The 19,085-nt window shown below is 51.7% G+C and overlaps 1 protein-coding gene across 1 annotated transcript in view; it reads left to right on the top strand.

Annotated features, from left to right (window-relative positions):
• The first annotated feature begins 1,973 nt into the window (after positions 1-1,973).
• MYBL2 (MYB proto-oncogene like 2) overlaps positions 1,974-19,085 on the top strand; it is a 28,887-nt gene continuing 11,775 nt past the window's right edge. Inside the window, exons 1-7 of the mRNA XM_036827111.1 lie at positions 1,974-2,146; positions 6,294-6,387; positions 10,658-10,729; positions 11,632-11,724; positions 11,911-12,131; positions 14,211-14,373; positions 17,527-17,814. Of these exons, the coding sequence (XP_036683006.1) occupies positions 2,127-2,146; positions 6,294-6,387; positions 10,658-10,729; positions 11,632-11,724; positions 11,911-12,131; positions 14,211-14,373; positions 17,527-17,814 (951 nt within the window). The 5' untranslated portion in view covers positions 1,974-2,126. The remainder of the gene's footprint in view (positions 2,147-6,293; positions 6,388-10,657; positions 10,730-11,631; positions 11,725-11,910; positions 12,132-14,210; positions 14,374-17,526; positions 17,815-19,085) is intronic.

The raw sequence follows: 19,085 nt of genomic DNA, 5'->3' as shown, positions 1-19,085 counted from the left end.
TCAACTTCTAGGTTGTGCATTCTTTTTCAGTCGATAAGTGTGTTGGTCAACTGGCTAGCAACTGGAGACAGCTGCTCCCTGTCTCTTGCCTTGGGCAAATACCTTGCCTGAGCTGGCAGGTCCTGTCTCTCTCCTGAAATGGGACTAATAATCCATGTGAGAGTGTGTGCTGTGTGCAAAGCAGCTTCCTAGACCTCAAAGGACAAGCATGAGAGCAGCTGAAGAGTTATAATAATAACAAAAAGTAATATAGTGCTTATTATGTACCAGAGATTGTTCTCAGTGGTTTACATATATAAATTTATTTAATCCTAACACCATCCCACAAAGTAGGTACCAGTGTAGTGATTAATAGCATATACTCTGGAACTAGACAGCCCAGGCTTGAATCCCTTCTTTGCCATTTACTAGCAGTGTGACCTGGGGGAGGCCTGTGTCTCAGTGTCCCCATCTGACAAAAGAAGAGAATACTAATACTACCTCATAGGGTTGCTATGAGGATTAAATGAATTAAAATGTATAAAGCATACAGAACAGTGGCTGGCACATAGTAAAAACTATCTAAGTCTTTGATAAATCTCATTTTTATAGATGAGAAAACTGAGGCACAGAGAAGTTATTTGCCTATGATCACATAACTAGTAAATGATGGAGCTGGGAATGAAACCCTAGGAAGTCTGGCTTCAGAGCCTACACTCTTAAATATTATGCCCTAGCAATGAAGAGGGGATGTCCACATGAATTACTTTATGAGGGAAGTGGGTGGGGGAAGCCCTGAGTTAATTGATGTGGAAGCTTCTAGCAAGTGTAATAAGATGTCAATGTTCCTTCTGTTGTGGTAAGTGAAGTTTGCAGCAGTGGGCTGGACTGTCCCCATGTGGCCAGAAGTTTCTGGAAGAGGGGTCTGAGGCATAAGCAGGGGCTAAGAGGCTGAGGTTTAAGCCCATCTCCCCAGGCTCCTGTCTCATAATTCATTTATCCCCCTTTCAGCACCCTGTCTTGGATGTGGGGTGACACTCAGGAGGTACTTGGTAAATGGCAACTTAAAATGGAAAATCCTTGCTAAGCCTCTAGGAGTTTAAGCATGTGGTAAGCTGAATTCAGTGCAACAGTTGAATTCTGGGCCCTGGGGATACTGCTGTGAATTGAGGGGCCACTTGGACCTTAGCAAGCCCATAGTTCAAATGGGGAGACACACAAGTCAACAAGCAGGCTGGGCCATGAACTAACTCTAACGATAAACAGGAACTAGTCAGGTGGGAGGGGTGGGAAGTGTACTCGGCCCGAGTAAAAGCCAGGAGGCTGGCGAGTTTCCTTTGGCTGGGGGCTGGGGGGTGGGGCGGTGATCTGGCAGAATCCTATAAATTCCTGATTACAGACTATTTAACCCTGAGGGAGAGGACCTAGATTTTAAGTTCTGGAGAGTCAAGATCAGGTTTGCATTCTAGGAGGCTTGCTTTTGGCTGCCAGGAGTCAAGCTGAGGAGCTGGAGCCATTGAATTCGAGGCTGGAAAGGAAGCAGGGAGATGGTTTCAAGGCACGGACCCGGTCTAGGTAGGGGTGAGGGGGCCGCTTTGGGGTGGGGCTGTAGGGACGCAGGAGAGGCTTGGACTAGAGCTGGCCCTTTTGCACAGGTGGTTTCCCCGGCCTGACTCTCCCATCTTTGCGGCTCACTCCCTTTGCTCAGTCTTTCCTCCAGGGCCGCCCCGATCACTCTTGGCTCGGGCCAGGCCTCAGTCACCTGGCTGCCTGTTTTGAGCCACACCCACGCCCTCCCTGCCCTGGGGCTTCAGGGCTCTGCGCAGGTGCGGCGTTCTTCGGCTCTCCGGCCCTGCCCCCCGAGCACGCCCCGCCCGCTGGCCCCGCCCCGCGCACGCCAGCCCGCCCGCGCGCCAGGCCCGGGCGGCGCCGACGCGCTTGGCGGGAGATAGAAAAGTGCTTCTGTGCGCGCCGGCGGCTACCGCAGCCCCTGCGAGCAGCGGCGGGACCTGCGGCCACGCTGACGCTTCGCAGCGCGGCCCCGGGGCCCGGAGCGGCCGGAGCAGCCCGCACCCTGACCCCGGCCCGGCTCCCGCTCCGGGCTCAGCCGGCGGGCGGGCGAGCGCGGCGCGGCCCGGGCCGGGGGGATGTCTCGGCGGACACGCGGGTGAGAGGAGCCGGGAGGCTAAGGGCCCCTCCCCCCTCCCCGACCTCCCCCCCACCCCGACCTCTGCCCCCACCCTCGCCGTGGCCCTTCTGGGCCGGGCGGGGGTGGGGTCCTCAGGAAACGCAGTGTCCTGTGTCGCCCGACGCGGGGAGACGCGGGGGGTACGCGCGAAGCCGGGGGGCTCTCGGGGGCCCCTCGCTCGGCTCCCTGGGCCTCGGAGCTGGGGCGGGCGGGTCTCCTGGGACCCGGGCCAAGCCCTGCATGATGTCATTTTGTCTCCCGCCTAATTGCGGGGTGGGGGTGGGACGGCGGTGTCAGCTAGAAGGGGCTTTACCGGGGAGGGAGGCGACCCCTGGAGAAGGAAAGTGATTTTCCAAGTCACGGCGAGCGGGCGGCCAAAGCCTGGGAGGCTCTTGTCGTTCAAGCCTTTTGGGGTTCAGATTTGCCGGTGGGCATTTCTTAACATTTGGGGAAACACAGAACCCCAAGCTCCCTCCCCCGACCTAGGAAGGATGCAGGGGCGGGGGGGGGTGACTTTTTGGTCCCCCACCACCTGGGTTGTGGACCCCAGCTCGTTTTCGTTTCGGAGACCTGTCTTCCTGTTCCACATGAGGGGTTTGGGGCAGCTGAGGTTGAAGGCGAGGGGAAGAGAGACTGATGTGTATCGAGACCGCTCTGTGCCAGCAGCCCCTGGGGTGGAGGCAGGAACTGCGGTCTCCATCTTACTTAACTCGCCAGAGAATGAGTAGCAGAGTCAAGCCAGGAACCAGGTCTGTGGGCTCCAGGTCGCTGTCTTAGACCTGTGCACCCGGTGCCTGAGCTCTGGGCTTTTCAACCAGTCTGGGAGTCACGGAGGACAATGGGATTCTGCCCTGTTGCCTCCCTGGATTCATGCAGCCCAGATAACTTCAAACCCCACTTCAGATGGTGTTTGCCTTCTCAGGCCCAGCATATAGACCTGAGAAGCAATCGTTGCTGGCTTTCCCTAGAATTCCTTTCAGCAAGGAAGCATCTGATCCCTGGGCAGTGGTCAGGCTCAGGGTGTGTCTTCCTCAGGCCACAATTTCTCAGGGCAGCTCCAATTCCCAAGGGTTGTTCTGGGCAGGCACTTGTCAGGCCCTGAATTTCTGGTTCAGGAAGTGTTAACTCCAGGCAACAACCAAGGCCCCAGACAACTCCCAGGTCCTCTGCTACTTCTCCCCTGGGGCTCAGTGGAGGACCCCCCGCCCCGTCCCCCCAGGTGAGGGATGAGTTCTGTACCCTGGAACAGCATTCAGTTTGATTCTTGGCCACTCGCTGTAACTCTCCTCTGCACCAGTGCCCTACTTCCTGCTCAGCTTCTGACTCACCCTACCTGGAGCAGAGCCCAGCACATGAAAGGGCATAGAAAGGGTGTGTTGGACCTCCATGTGGTTGCCACTACCGACTTAGCCTCTGCTTTTCCAGCTGGGATTACGAGATGAGGACTGGAAGGTGCCAGTTGGAGCCTGGCTTAGTGGAATTGGCAGGTGGCATAACCCCTGTGAGCCTCAATGTTCACATCTATTAAATGGGGATAATGAGAATGCATGTGAAGTAGACAGTCATCATCGTGTTGGTGATAGAAGTATATTACCTCACAGAATTCTCCCAGCCGTCTGAGCTGCTCTCCCCATTAGAGTATTTTGGAGCAGCAGAGAGTGTTCACACAGAAACAGTTTCTTCCTCGAACATTTGCTGAGCTTCTGTCAGAAGCTGGGTGCTGGAGAACCAAAGATAGTTTCTTTCAAAACAGAGTCTGGGGGCAGTTGATGTTAAAGCCAGCTTCCTTCTGTTATTAGAATCTTGTAGAGTTTTTTTGCCTCCTACTTTGCGATAGTGGAGGACCCCATGAATTGGGTTGGGAATGACAAGACAAGGCTGAATTCCAGCTCCTCCTGTGACTGATGTATTGCTGGGTTTAGAAATCCGTCTGTCCCTTCCTTTCCTAATTCTAAAAAGTTTACTTATATTAGCATTTCTTATCGACTAAGAGGCAGCAGTTTTGCATGTTTATTCATTCCTATATCCAGCCATTCCCAGAGCAAACATTTCTTAAGGCATTTTGGTGCTACCCCCCCAAAGGCCCTACAGATGTGAGGTGGAGCTGACCTCCGTCCAGGTTGTCAAGGAGACAGGCACTTGCAGCCTAAGGGCTTATGTTATGAGACGGGAGGATTTCCAATGTGCTCTGGGGAGTGTGGGTGTGGTTAGGAAGATGCTGAGAAGGGGAAAGGAGCGTGGCCACAGAAGGAAGTCCTCTTCCTCTTTTGGAGAGGCCTGTGCTTGCCTTGCTTGTTTGGAGACGTGTAGGCTTTTCCCACTTAAAAATGCCTGACTTCGGAATGTCCCTGACAGAGGTGACTAATGGAGTTGGGAGGGTGCTCTTGTGAGCCCCGGACATGCCTGGGGGTGGATAGCATGATCTCCATTTTTGTAACTATTAAACCTGATAAATAGGAAGATTTTGGAGTAACTTGGAAAATTACCTGTTAGAAAATAAAAGCATCCAGAATTCAAAGCTGCTTGTACTCTGATTTTTCGCTCCATAAACTAGACCTATGTGTAGGCAAGGATTGAGAAGGGGTATGCAAAAATGGACATAGTTACTGAGATAACATATTTTAAATGGTTTTCTCAAACAATATTTCTTAAAATCCTGGTGCTTGATGATTACATACGTCATCAGCTTGTTTTTTTTTTTTTTTTTGTGGCTGTGTTGGGTCTTTGTTGCTGCACACGGCTTTCTCTAATTGCAGCGAGCGGGGGCTACTCTTGGTTGTGTTGTGCGGGCTTCTCATTGTGGTGGCTCCTCTTGTTGCGGAGCTCGGGCTCTAGGCACACGGGCTTCAGTAGTTGTAGCACGCGGGCTCAGTAGTTGTGGCTCGCGGGTGCTAGAGCACAGGCTCAGTAGTTGTGGCGCGGGGGCTTAGTTGCTCTGCGGCATGTGGGATCTTCCCGGACCAGGGCTCCACCCCGTGTCTTCTGCATTGGCAGGCGGATTCTCAGCCACTGCGCCACCAGGGAAGCCCACATACATCATCGGCTTTAATCCTTAAAATACCCATGCAAGTTGAAAAAGTTTTGTTATTTAAAAGAAAATTTGAAATAGGTGTTTGGTGTTGAATATAATATTCTTGGTGAAATCCTTTTTCTTTTATAAATTTATTTATTTATTTTTGGCTGCGATGGGTCTTCATTGCTGCACACCGGCTTTCTCTACTTGCGGCAAGTGGCGGATACTCTTTGTTGCAGTGCGCGGGCTTCTTACTGCAGTGGCTTCTCTTGTTGTGGAGCTCCGGCTCTAGGCGCACAGCCTTAAGCATTTGTGGCGTGCGGGCTCAGTAGTTGTGGCTTGCCGGCTCTAGAGCGCAGGCTCCAGTAGTTGTGGCACACGGGCTTAGTTGCTCCGCGGCATGTGGGAACTTCCCGGCCCAGGGCTCGAACCCGTGTCCCCTGCATTGGCAGGTGGATTCTTATCCACTGTGCCACCAGGGAAGTCCTTGGTGAAATGTTAACTTCTTTTTTCTTGTAGCTTTTGAAATCATTAGAGTGTTAACTGAAAATGAAAGAGTAAAGAGGACTTCCCTGGTGGTGCAGTGGTAAAGAATCCGCCTGCCAACGCAGGGGAGACGGGTTCGAGCCCTGGTCCGGGAAGATCCCACATGCTGCGGAGCAACTAAGCCCGTGCGCCACAACTACTGAAGCCTGCGCTCTAGAGCCTGCAAGCCACAACTACTGAGCCTGTACGCCTAGAGCCCGTGCTCTGCAACAAAGACAAGTCACCGCAATGAGAAGCCCGTGCACCATAACAAAGAGTAGCCCCCGCTCGCTGCAACTAGAGGAAGCCCGCGCACAGCAGCAAAGACCCAACGCAGCCAAAAATAAATAAATAAATAAATAAGTTTTTAAAAAAGAGAGAGTAAAGAAAAAAATAGCCCATAATCCCATTTCATTAAAAAGTTTTTAAAAAGAGGAGGGTGGAAGTACCTACATTTTACCTACAGTAAAAGCCTGCGTCCCCAAAACCTTTCCCTAGAGGTCATGGCCACAGTCCACACTGTCCGTCCATCATGGGGCAGCAGGTAGAGAGACACATGTCCTGACCTCTGGCTTGCTTTCCCTGCAGTGAGGAGCTGGATGAGCTGCACTACCAGGACACAGATTCAGATGTGCCGGAGCAGCGAGACAGCAAGTGCAAGGTCAAGTGGACCCACGAGGAGGTGAGTGACACCGAGGGGCAATTGAGGGGGTGGAGGTGATGGCAGCTGGGAGGCTGGACCAGGAACAGAGCCTGGGTTGTGTCTGCCTGATGCCCCGACCAGTATGATGAAGAGGAGGAGCTGATGAAGGAAGCAGATGGGGGAATTCCCTAGCGGTCCAGCTTTAGGACTCCGTGCTTCCAGTGCTGGGGGCCCGGGTTCAGTCACTGGTCGGGGGAACTAAGATCCCACAAGCTGCGTGGTGCGGCCAAAAAACAACAAAAAAGAAGCAGATAGGCACTCTGGTTCTCCCTGATGATGCTTCTTCTCAGAGCATTCCTGGGCACTCTCAGTATTGAGAACTCTTAGGGGGATGCATCTCTCAGACCTTGGGGCCAGCAATTGCCGTTGTGTCTCTTGAAAGCTGGTGTGTTCTGCATCGTGGACTTTAATTGTGCTTCTTGTCCTTTAACTGCTGGGAGGTTTAGCCAAATCTGCAAACCCCCTCTTTATTATCATTTAAAAAAAATCATTGTATTTTGTCTGCAATACCAAGCTCTGAATTGATTTTATTCTTTAATCAAGTTTATGAAGTATAATTTATATACAGTCAAATGCACCTTTTTAAAGTGAACAGTTCCAACAGTTTTGATAAATGTATATTACTCACATAAGCACCACCTTGATTATCCCCGGAAGTTCCCTCTGTGGTCCATCTTTCCCAGCTCCAGGCAGTCGCCCATCCAGTGTCTCTCTGTTTGATCGTTTTGCCTGTTCTCGAATGTCCTACAAATGAAATCATACAGCTCTACTCTTTTCTATCTGGCTTCTTTTGTTCAGCATAATGTTGCACGATTCAGTAATTTGTTCATTTTTTCTTCCTGAATAGTATTCCATTGTATGGATAGACCATAGTATGTTTCCCTTGATGGGCATTTGGGCTATTTCTAGTTTTTGGCTATTGTGTATAGAGTGGCTGTGAAAATTCTTGCCTAATTTTTGAGGATTATGTTTTCATTCATCTAGAGAGGATACTTAGGTACGCTCATGGTGTACGTATATGTTTAGTTTAGAAACTGTCAGGTTTTTTTCTGACTTAGTTGTACCAATTTAGACTCCTACTGGCCTTATCTTTTTATTCTACCTCTATTTTCCTGTATGTGTTTAGTTTTAAGTCTTTTTTTTTTTCCCCCTTACTGTTTGAGTTGTGAAACACTCTTAAATCATAAAAGATGTTTCTTCAGAGGAGTGCTAAGCCAGCCTTTTCTGTTCATCCCACTGTGGGCCAGGGACTGTATTCCAGTCTTGCAGGCTTAGAAGAACAAGCAAGACGGGGTCCCTACCCCAGAACATCTCTCTGCCTGGACCATGCACAGGCCTGTGGACATGCTGTGGCCATCATGGTGCTGGCAAGACCGGCGTCTCTTTTTTTTTTTTTAATTTATTTTTGGCTGCGTTGGGTCTTCATTGCTGCACACGGGCTTTCTCTAGTTGTGGTGAGCGGGGCCTACTCTTCGTTGCGGTGTGCAGGCTTCTCATTGCAGTGACTTCTTTTGTTAAGGAGCACGGGCTCTAGGCACGTGGGCTTCAGTAGTTGTGACTCACGGGCTCTAGAGCACAGGCTCAGTAGTTGTGGTGCACGGGCTTAGTTGCTCCGTGGCATGTGGGATCTTCCCGGACCAGGGCTCGACCCCGTATCCCCTGCATTGGCAGGCGGACTCCCAACCACTGTGCCACCAGGGAAGTCCCAAGACTGGTGTCTTTTGTGCTCACTGTGGTGTCTCTCCTGTCTTATACTAAGCCTCCTAGACGTAGGAGGCACCTTTAATTGTCGAAATGCCATTTTTTTTTTTTCTCTTTCTCTCTCTTTTTTTTTTCTTTTTGGCCTAGAGGCTTGTGGGATCTTAGTTCCACGACCAGGGATTATAACTCGCACCCTCAGCAGTGAACACGCAGAGTCCTAACCACTGGACCACCTGGGAATTCCCCGAAATGCTTTTAGAAGTTGAGTTTACTGTTGTCTGAGAGGTTGAGAACAGTTTCATGGGTAAGGATTTGGAAATTCATCAGTCAGGTGTGCAAAATGGTGGGTAAGTCAATAGGAAACGGGTTATAGGTGGAGAAAAGCAAGAGGAACCCCCGTTTGGCTGGAGCGAAGGGTCCTTAAAGAGGAAGCGTGGTTGATTAAGATGGAAAGATCGAATGGGGTCCAATCCCGGAAGGCCTTGGACTTCGGACGCAGAGATGTAGGCTTGTTCAGCTGGCAAGGTGAAGCCATTGAAGGTTTTTGAAGCAGATGTGGGACGTGACCACAGCTGAGCTCCAGGGAGCTAGTCTGCTGTGTGTAGGGTGGGTAAGGGATTTGGGGGCAGCCTGAGGCTGAGGGAGTTGGAGAGGGTGCTGTGCCGGGCAGGTGGGATAAGATGGCTGCGGAGGGACGAGGGCAATGCAGGCGGGAGCGGACAGGTGGAGGGGGCCCATGGGGTCCGGCAGGAGCTGGAGACGAAAGTGACCCCCCCAGTCGTCGGGGAGGATGGTGGTGCTGGAGATGGACACAGGGGACATGGGCGGAAGGCAGGGGTTGGCCTGGCCAGGTCGGGCAGGTGGCAGGGGAGGGCAGGGTGTCCGGGGCTGGCTGTGTGGGCGTGGGCTGGCTCAGCTACAGGATTTATGGGGACTTTGTCCAGCCGATGCTGGGCTGTGGCCAAGCTGCAGTTGAGGGTCTGGATTTCTCTGGTGGCCTTTTTTTCTGTCCAGGAGAGAGAGAGAAAAAGAGAGAGAGAGAGAGAGAGAGTGTGTGTGTGTAAAAACACCTAACGTTAAATGTACCATCGTAACTATTTTTAAGTGTACAGTTCAATACGTGAAGTATATTCTCACTGTGCAGCAGGTCTCTAGAACTTTGTCATCATGCAAAACTGAATCATTAAACACTTAATTCCCCCCCCCTCCTCCTAGCCCTTGGCAACCACCTTTTTCTACTTTCTGTTTCTATGATTTTGACTGCTTTAGATTCTTCACAAGAGTGGACTCATACACTGTCCTTTTGTGTCTGGCTTATTTCGCTTAGCATAATGTCTTCAAGGGTCATCCACGTTGTAGCTTGTAACAGAATTTCCTTCTGTTTTAAGGCTGAATAATATTCTACTGTATGGATATACTACATTTTCTTCTTTTTCTTTTTTTTTGATTGAACCCAGGCCCTCGGCAGTGAAAGTGCGGAATTCTAACCACCGGACCGCCAGGGGATTTCCTACATTTCCTTTATATATATAAGATATTAAAAAATTGATTCGATGGAAGAATACTTTACATACAATCAACTACAACCATTAAAGTACAATTCAGTGAGTTTCAATGGACATGCTACCATGAAACTCCCAGCACCGTCACCGTAGAGCGTTTCCATCACCCCAGGCATTTCTTACTCCCTTTGCTGTCCATTTCTCCCTACCACCACCCCTGACCTCAGACACCACTGACTATCTTTTTGTCCCTATAGCTGAGTTTACATTTTCTAGAAGTTCTTAAGCACAGAATCATGCAGTGTATATTCTTTATGTCTGGCTTCTTTCCCTCATCACAGTGATACTGTGATTTCGTGTTGTTGCGTAAATCAGTCGTTGATATTCAGGAGAACGTTTTAACAGGTACTGTTTTCCTTCCCTTCTGAGTGCTCTTGATTCTGCCCATGTGCCCCATCTCCAGTGCTGGGTCACTGTCGTCTCTGGCCCAGGTGCCTGTAATGGCCTCCTCTCGTTCATTCTGCCCACCTGTAGCCCCTTTTCCTGCAGCTGCCAAAGTGAAGTTCATAACAAGCACACCGAACCGTGACCACCCACTGCTTTAGCGCATCAGTGGCTTTGCATGACGCAGAGGCCCGGATCAACCCTGCGTGTGGTCTGGTCCCTGCCGTCCCCTCCAGAATCCTCTTGCATCCCTCTTGCTTGCCTCCTGCATTCTAGCCTCACTGGACTTCCTTGGAGCCTGTCCCTTGGACCCCCCCAAATAGGCCTCGCCATCGACCTCTCCGTACCCCCCCAGCACCTTTCCTTTTGTTTGCAGGAGCCTTTGATTAACATCTGCTTCCCTCTAGCTAGACTTTGAGTCCCATGAGCTTGGGCAGCTCCAGTGCTGCCCGCTGCCGTGCCTGGTGTGCCTGGTGTGTAGCAGGTGATCACTTCATGACTGAGTGGCTGAGTGAGGCCGTTTCCTTTGGGGAGGGCTCCGTCAAGAGCAGCTGTTTTCTGCACGCGTGTAGCTGAGCCCCCTGTCTTTCCGGCTTTGGCAGGATGAGCAGCTGAGGGCCCTGGTGAGGCAGTTTGGACAGCAAGACTGGAAGTTCCTGGCCAGCCACTTTCCCGTGAGTGCAGCCCCTCTGCGGCCCCCTCCCCCAGGACAGTGGGCCCGGGACAGACTTTCTGTCAAGGAGAAGAAAGGGGGGTTCCTTACCAAGTCCCCCCCCCAGCTCTCCCAACAAAACAACCTTCCAGGCTTCCTAGGCCCTTTCTTCCCAAACCGGAATCCAAGGCACCCTGGTGTAAGCGTCTCCACGCAGCAGCCTCCGTGTGCCTGGGGGTCTTGGGCTCCGTGATCATGAAATCAGATCAGTGACATATTTGCATTTCTTCCTGCAAGTCAGGAGCGAGTTGGTGCTCGGTTTCTCAACCGTGAAACTGAAACTGAGGGGAAACAATACCTGAGCGGGCTCCAGGGTGAGGCCCCTGCGGAGCTGGCTGGTGCCACCACGTGCAGCATCTAGAGGCTCCTGGTGATGCGGGTCCCCCTCGGGTCCCCCATCCCCAGCACTGCCGGCGTCTGGCAGGGAGGGGATGCGGCAGGAGCCACTGTCGGCTTATCTCCTGGCTCATCGGGCAGCTCAGGGACCAAGTCACCAGACCCTGCTCACCTCCCCTCCTCACCTCCTCCTCCTCCTCCTCCATGTGATCTGAAACCTTCAGGGAGATACGACCCTCCCAGAAGCAAGCAAGGATCCCTGATGTAGCCTACAGGCTGGGACGGGGCGGCCCCCTTGTGTTAGGGCAGCAGGCAGTGGCTTCCCACGTGGTTCTGAGTTTGCCTGGTTCCATCCGGGCCCTCTGGTAGCACAGGGAAGCCATGCGTGTTCCGGCCCGTGGGCAGGCAGTGTGTGGTGGTGCAGGGAACAAGACAGAACCCCGCTGAGGTGTCCCCTGAGCCCAGTGTGTGTCCAGGGTCCAGGGCCACCATCCCAGGAGTTCTCACGGGTGCCTGTCCTCTTCCCAGAACCGCACTGACCAGCAGTGCCAGTACCGGTGGCTGAGGGTCTTGAATCCAGACCTCGTCAAGGGGCCATGGACCAAAGAGGAGGACCAGAAGGTAACGCCCAGGACAGTGCCTGCCCCATGGCGGGCCTTCACCCACCCCAGGGAGTCAAGGGACTGAGGCTGCCCTGGGTGTTGGCTGGGCTGTCCGGCTGGACCTTGGGTGTGTGACATCCCGCTGGTTGGTGCTGGGGTGGGGAACGGGCCGGTCCTGCTGGCCTCACAGCAGCTTTCCCCCAAGGTCATCGAGCTGGTCAAGAAGTACGGCACGAAGCAGTGGACGCTGATCGCCAAGCACCTGAAGGGCCGGCTGGGGAAGCAGTGCCGCGAGCGCTGGCACAATCACCTCAACCCCGAAGTGAAGAAGTCCTGCTGGACGGAGGAAGAGGACCGCATCATCTGTGAGGCCCACAAGGTGCTGGGCAACCGCTGGGCCGAGATCGCCAAGATGCTGCCGGGGAGGTGAGCTGCCTGCCGGGGCCTTTGCGGGGATGTTCCAAGGCCCAGTCCGATTTCTGTGGAGTTGTTCACTTTTCCCAGAAGCGAATGAGTCCTTCAGATTCTTGCCGGGGTGGGAGGGGATGGGGGGGTGGGGCGGGGCCCAGCTGCAGGGAGTCTGGAACAGGGAAGGGAGGGGGCCCTGGGGGCCTCCCGTTCACTGTGCAGACTCTCATCTGGTCCCGCTCTCGGCTCTGTGCCATCCCTGCCCTCTGCTGTGGCCGAGGTGGCCTGGTTATGTTTTTAGAGAATAAACCTCTTTCCTCCTGCCTGTGAGGTCAGGGCCAGGATCTGGACGTCCGAACCACTGCCCATTTTCAGGGCCAGGATCTGGACGTCCTGTGAGGTCAGGGCCAGGATCTGGACGTCCGAACCACTGCCCGTTTGCACCCTACTCTTCACGCTGGGCCTGGCCCCTCCAAGCCCTGGGCCTCTTGGAGTTCTGCAGGGAGCACTAGGACGACTTGGCTCCATCCTTGCTAGAATCCTCCTCCAGGGTCAACTCCCAGTCTCCTAAGTTGCTCACTGCTCCCCTAACTGCTTTCCATCTTCTGGAAACTTATAAAAAATCACTTACTCACCACTGTCTTCTACCCTGCTCTTTTCGTCTGTGTGCGTTTTTACCTTATTTTGTTTCCTTTCTTTGCCGTGGCACTGCGGTCCTGGGAAGGAGAGGAAATAAAATGCCAGATGGTCTCTTTCCCCTGGAGTCTGGAATCATCTGTTTCCAAAACTCAAACCCGAGTGTGTTATCCTTTTGGCACTTCTTATAACACTTGGGTTGAAGACTCGAGCCTCTTTCCCGTGTGGCCAGCCTGGCTTGGCTGAGGCCACCAGCCTCGCCTTGATCTGCCGTCACCCTTGCTCATCTGTGGGGCCTTAGCTGCTCCGACCTCCTCTCTCCCTTAGACATGGGAGAGCTCTTTTCTGAGAACGAACGCCCTGTGCTCCTGGCAGCTTGGGTGCCCTCTAACTTGTGCCCATCACGTAGCCAACACGCTCTCATCCTTTGGTTCTAAGTGGGGACGTTATTTCCTCAGGGAAGGTTTCTCTGTCCTTTCCAACTGTGGTCAGTCCCTGGCCACCTCCCCATAGTGCCCTGACCCCTGCCCAGTCAGCACTGTGTCCTGACAGCCTGCAGTGGGAATGAACAGAGATCCAGACCCTCCTCTTAGACTGGTGGCTCCGTCAAGCTGTTATTCTCTGTTCACCGTTCAAGGGAAAAGCACTCTGCGTGGAAACCCAAAGAAGGCAGCGCCTCTGTGTGTCTGCAGTTCTGAACTGCTGTAGGTCTGTGGGCTCTGACGCTGCTGAGCCCCCCGTGCTACTCACTATGGTGCTGCTGTGTGCTTCTGTAGTTTCGTACTTCTTTGTGCTTCATACTGCTGTCTGCTCCTACTACTCTGTTACTCTGTCCTGCTGTACCTGTCTGCTTCTCTCCCTCCACGCTTCCCCGACTCCTGTACCACTGTGCTACTTTCTGCTTCTGTAGTGTGGTATACTACTCTGACTTAATACCATATATGTTTCCTCTTTAATCTTCAGCAAGTGATGGAGAGTGAAGTAGTCTTTTGATTCTCCAGATAAAAAAGCCAAGGCTCAGAGTGGTCAGTAGTGGATCCTCTGTCCTCTGGCTGTGCCCTCTTTGGCCATTTTCTGTCTTTGGGACGTGATCAGGGCTTGTGTTCCAGGTCACTGAGCCTCAGGACAGGGGCCAGCGGCCAGCAGCTTACTTACGGTTTCTACAAATGCAGAGTGAGTGGGAAAGGGAATGAGAGTTCCCAGAATGTTTCAGTGTTAGGATTTTACCCTGTAGGCTGAATAAGACCTTTGCTTATTTCTCAGAGGTGTGTGAAAATCTTCCGTAAATCGTTACAGGCTGCAAGCATGTCAGACTTCATCTTAGAGCTAAGAGCGCTTAGAACTCCTCAGGTTGAACCCTCATTTACAGAAGCGGGAGCTCAGCTCAGGGAGGCTAGTGACACGCCCGGTGGCGCATGGGCCCCGGTGCTGGGGTCAAAGATCCCCGGTTGGCCCCTGCAGGACAGACAATGCTGTGAAGAATCACTGGAACTCCACTATCAAGAGGAAGGTGGACACGGGAGGCTTCCTGAGTGAGTCCAGAGACAGCAAGCCCCCCATGTACTTGCTGCTGGAGCTGGAGGACAAGGACGGCCACCAGAGTGCCCCGGCCTCGGAAGGCCAGGTGAGTGGGGCGGGGGTGTCAGGCAGCTCGGCCACTGGGCTTGGGTTAGTTGGTTTGTTTTCACGTGTATCTGATGCCGTCTCATCAACACCTATTCCTCCTTTTTCACCTGTTCCGTGGCTGTTCCTTAATCCTGCAAGAGGTTCTCACTGTGGCCTCACGTCTCTCACGAGGGCCTTTCCCTGTGTCACCTGTGCCCATGCTTGGTGCTCATCTGCCCACAGATGCAGGATGCCAGGGCCGACGTCAGGTGAAGAAGGGTCAGGTGGGGAGGTCCTCAGCCTCCTCCTGTCCTCAACAGCTTCCTTCCTACCCGTTGCTCTTTCCAGCCTTTTCATACTAAAAGCACGTATGCAATTCTAAAAAAAATCAGATTTGTTGAGGTACAAGCACATACAGTAAAATTCACTGTGTTTCGTGTGCAGGTCTGAGTCATGACAGCTTTAAACAGTCCTGTAGCCACCACCATAGTCAACACAGAACGTCTCCGTCACCCCCCATATTCTTTCAGCCCTTCTCCCATCCTTAGTCCCTGGCACCCTTCATCTGTTTGCTGTCTCTATAATTTTCTAGAAAGTCATATAAATGAAGTCATATGGTATTACATTTACAATTGTTAACATCTCCCATCCTACACTCCAGAGCATACTTTTTTTAAATTGAAGTATAGTTGATTTACAATATTATAGTAGTTTCGGGTGTTTATGGTTATTTTTGAACTATCTCATATGATTTATTCTTAAAAAACAAAGATTTGAAGCACATGTGTCGGAGTATGAAGATGGGACGTTGCTGGGTACATGGCAGGTGACACGCTTCCTCTACACTGTTTTCCAATCTTTTCTGTAATTGTGAACTATTGAATAGTTCTTTTTAACACTCCACCTTTCCTTTTCCTGCTGGCCAGATTATAACTGTTCACTGCTCCAGTTCTTCTGCAACACCCTGCTAGAGCATTATATCATGTTTTTGCCTCTCTTTCTGGATTTTTCCGCTTCAGAGACTATTCCTTGCTTCCCAGATATGAGAGCATCTATGCGGTAACAGTTGAAAAAGCTGTAAAGTGAAATGTAAAAGGACTTCTCCCTCCTGTCTGGATTCCCCATGGGTCCCCTAACCAGAGGAATTCACTTCTCAGTTTCTTGTATGCCTAAGTAATATGTTTTCCAGGCTTTTACTTCTGATTAAATAAAAAGCATCCGTGCCACAGAGAGAAACAATGTGCTTCAGCAAACACGGAGAAGTCATCTTTCAGGATAGGGCAGAGTGGACAGTAGTCTCTGAAAATCCTCCTTGGCTGAAAGTCATTTCCTTGACTCTGTTTTCACCCCCCTGACGCTTTGTGTCTGGGAGGCTGGCCCTCTTGGGCCAGGGGGAGCTCCAGACCTTGATCCTGAGCACACAGGTCAGGTTACAGTGTGGGTTTCAGCCTCACCCACTCCTCTCCACTGTCATTTTAATGGTTCTATTGTGCTGGTAATTTATTTAATTAAGGTTACACCTGACTTTTTGTTGTTAGAAACAAAACTTTAATGGTTGTCCTTGTAGCTAAATCACTGCTTATTTGCTCAGTTGTCTCTTGGGAAATTCCTAAAGGTAGCTAGATAACATTCTTTAAAAACTTTAAGGAACTTCCCTGGTGGGCCAGTGGTTAAGACTCCCGCTTCCAGTGCAGGGGGCCTGGGTTCCATTCCCTGATCAGGGCACTAAGATCACGCATGCTGTGACATGGCCCCCCGCCCCCAAAAGACAAAAACAAAATAGACGTTAATACGTTTTGCTAGATTGCCTGCCAGAAAACGTTTGCCTGTTCTGTGTGTATGGGACTACCTCACTAGTCAATGCTTGCAATGATAAATGATAAGTACTGAATTTTATTAGAAATTGCCAAACTTTTTTCAAAGTGGCTGTTTTCTGAAGTGGGAATCACATGTTGGTAGCTTTTAAATAGCATTCTTCCCCTCCAATTATAGCAGTTATAAGTGTTTAATCCAATCTGCTCTTATCTCCTTTTCTTCCTTTGCTTATATCTCAAACCATTTCCATTCTGTTCCCTTGATGGCAGTGGCAATAATAGCTACTAATTAGGTTGAAAGGTTTTCACACAGTTGTTGATCTGTGTACCCTCCCTGCTCAGTAAGCCTCAGTGTCCTCATTTTCTAGGCAAGGAAACTGACCCTCATCACAAGCTTGCCCAAGCTGGAAAATGGCAAAGCTCTGTCTGCATCCAGAGCCCATGTTCTCCCCCCATTAACACGGGACCCCGCTTCTCGCTCTCGACCAGGCCTGTGTTAATCACGTGTGCTGTTTTCAAGGCTCCTCAGGGGCTGTCCGGTCAACGAGTCAAGCTTGTTTCTGAGGTTCTGCCAGGAGAGCGATTGCCACAACAATCTACCTCTTTTTCTTTATTTTTTTTCTGTCACAAAATTAGTCTCCACTCCTTTTTCAAACTTTCATTTCGAAATAATATTAAGTATACAGAAAAGTTGAAAGAAGACTGCTCACCTATATCCTTTACTGGGTTCATTAATTTTTAACATTTGTCAGATTTGCTTTATCTTTCTCTATGTACATTTATTTTTTTTAAAGACCCTGTAGTTAATTATTTACTTAATGGCCGTGGCATGCGGATCCAGGCCCCCTGCAGTGGAAGCCTGGAGTCTTAGCCACTGGACCGCCAGGGAAGTTCCAATATGCATATTTTTTTAACCTGAGTTATTTGAGAGTTGGTTCCATACACTGTGCCTTTTATTTCTTAATACTTGAGTGTGTGTTTCCTAAAAATAAGGACATTCACCTGTGTGACGACAGTACGCACTTGGAATTTAACATTGGTGTGGGACTTTTGACTAATCTACCGTCTAGATTCCATTTTTTCCTGCCCATGATCCAGTCCAGGATTAGACACTGTTTCGTTGTCATATGTCTTTCATCTAATTTTATCTGGAATAGTTCATCAGCCTTTCCTAGCCTTTCACGATACTGATGTCTTTGAAGCGTAAGGTAGGGCTAGTTATGTTATAGACTGTCTCTCAATTTGGGTTCACTTGAGTTTCCTTATTATTAGATTCGGGTTGTGCGCTGTTAGCTGGAATACGGCATGGTTTATATCTCATAATGAAAAATCCAAACCGCATGCCCTGTGCCCACCAGGGAGGTCTCGTGACCAGCTGGCCCCCGGCGTTCCCTGCCCTGAAGGAAGAGGAGAGCAGTGAGGAGGAGGCCGCGGGGGCTGCCCCCTCCCAGGAGCAGGAGCCTGTCCCCGCAGAGCTGGACGGAGTGCAGACGCCAGAGCCCCTGGAGGACTTCCCCAAGCGTGAAGACCAGGAGGGCTCCTCGCCGGAAACCAGCCTGCCCTACAAGTGGGTGGTGGAGGCCGCCAACCTCCTCATCCCTGCCGTGGGGTCCAGCCTCTCTGAAGCCCTGGACTTGATCGAGTCGGTAATGTTGGTCACGGCGCTTCACAGTGGGCCCCGAGCACCCCCAGCAGGGAGCGCTTTCTCTCCGTAGGCGTCCGTCCTTCTGTCCGTTCGTTGTCTCGCTGATGTGGCTGAACTGGTGCCGCGTACCCAGCCCAGCACCAGGGCCTGGTGCCACCAAGATAGTGGCTGTGCAGTGCCTGCCCTCGGGGAGCTCCTGCCTCACCTGTACAGCGCAGGGTGGGGTGGGAGGGCTCGCGGTGGAAGCGGTACAGGAGTCCTCAGGGGTGACGGGGGAGGGTGTTGGAAGCGATAACACAACCCGGGTGGGCATTGGTGTCTGTGGCAGCACTGGTGGTTGGGTGTCCCCGGAGAGGACCCTGGGAAGGGCCAGGGTTTGGGGCTACAGTGGTGAGTGGGTCCTGGTTACTCAGGTAGAGCAGCCCCTGGGGCCGCGCCGGCTGTGGATTGTGCCCCTTTGGGGAAGGCACCCCAGTGGGAGGTGTACTTCTTGGTGTGACCTCCCAGGTCCATCAGCCAGGCCTGTGGTGTGAAGTGGGTTTTAGGAGGTGGTGGGCAAGAGGCCGGCGACCAGGGGTAGAGGGGTCCAGTGGGCAGCGCCCACACTCACCTTCCCACTTGGGCTTCCTCCTATTGGCTGAGAATATTGACGCTGTTTATTGAGCATTTGCTAAATACCAGGCTGTGGGCTTAATGTATAGTCCACACGGTATCCTGTGAGGGGGGTCCTTTCTGTGTTTTGCAGATGAGACTGAGGCTCAGAGAGATCAAGTAAGTGTACCCAAAGGTCAAAGGTCACACAGCAAGTAAGGTGCCTAGGTCTTAACCATCATGCTGTGCTCCACTGTCCTGCCCAGTGAGCGTTTGGATGGTGGGGTGGCTCTCAGGTGGGCTGTCTGCTCAGACCCTCTGGCTCTGGGTCTCACCTCTTGCCCCTAGTGGCTGGGACTGTGGTGTCCCCTTCACTACAAGGGATTTCAGAGTAGCGATGCGTGTGTCAGTCTGTTCAGCAAATAGCCCCGGGGCCACTGTGGGCTGTCCCTCTTTTGGGCTCTGAGGAAGGGTTGAGATGAGAGTGGGCCCACTCTGCACTGCTGGTGCTTCACGATGTTGCCTCCGTCCACCCTCAGACTGCTCTCTTGAGTGCCCGCTGTATGCCAGGCCTGGTGCTTCTTTTGTAATGATAGTTTCTATCATTTGAGTGCCTGCCATGTGCCAGGCTTGTTACTTGCTACCTCTCTATATGCTCTTAGTTCTTTAACAGCCTGTGAA

Source organism: Balaenoptera musculus, chromosome 15 (genome assembly GCF_009873245.2).
Source record: "Balaenoptera musculus isolate JJ_BM4_2016_0621 chromosome 15, mBalMus1.pri.v3, whole genome shotgun sequence".
Lineage (NCBI taxonomy): Eukaryota > Metazoa > Chordata > Mammalia > Artiodactyla > Balaenopteridae > Balaenoptera > Balaenoptera musculus.
This window is presented reverse-complemented; position numbering and strand designations above follow the sequence as displayed.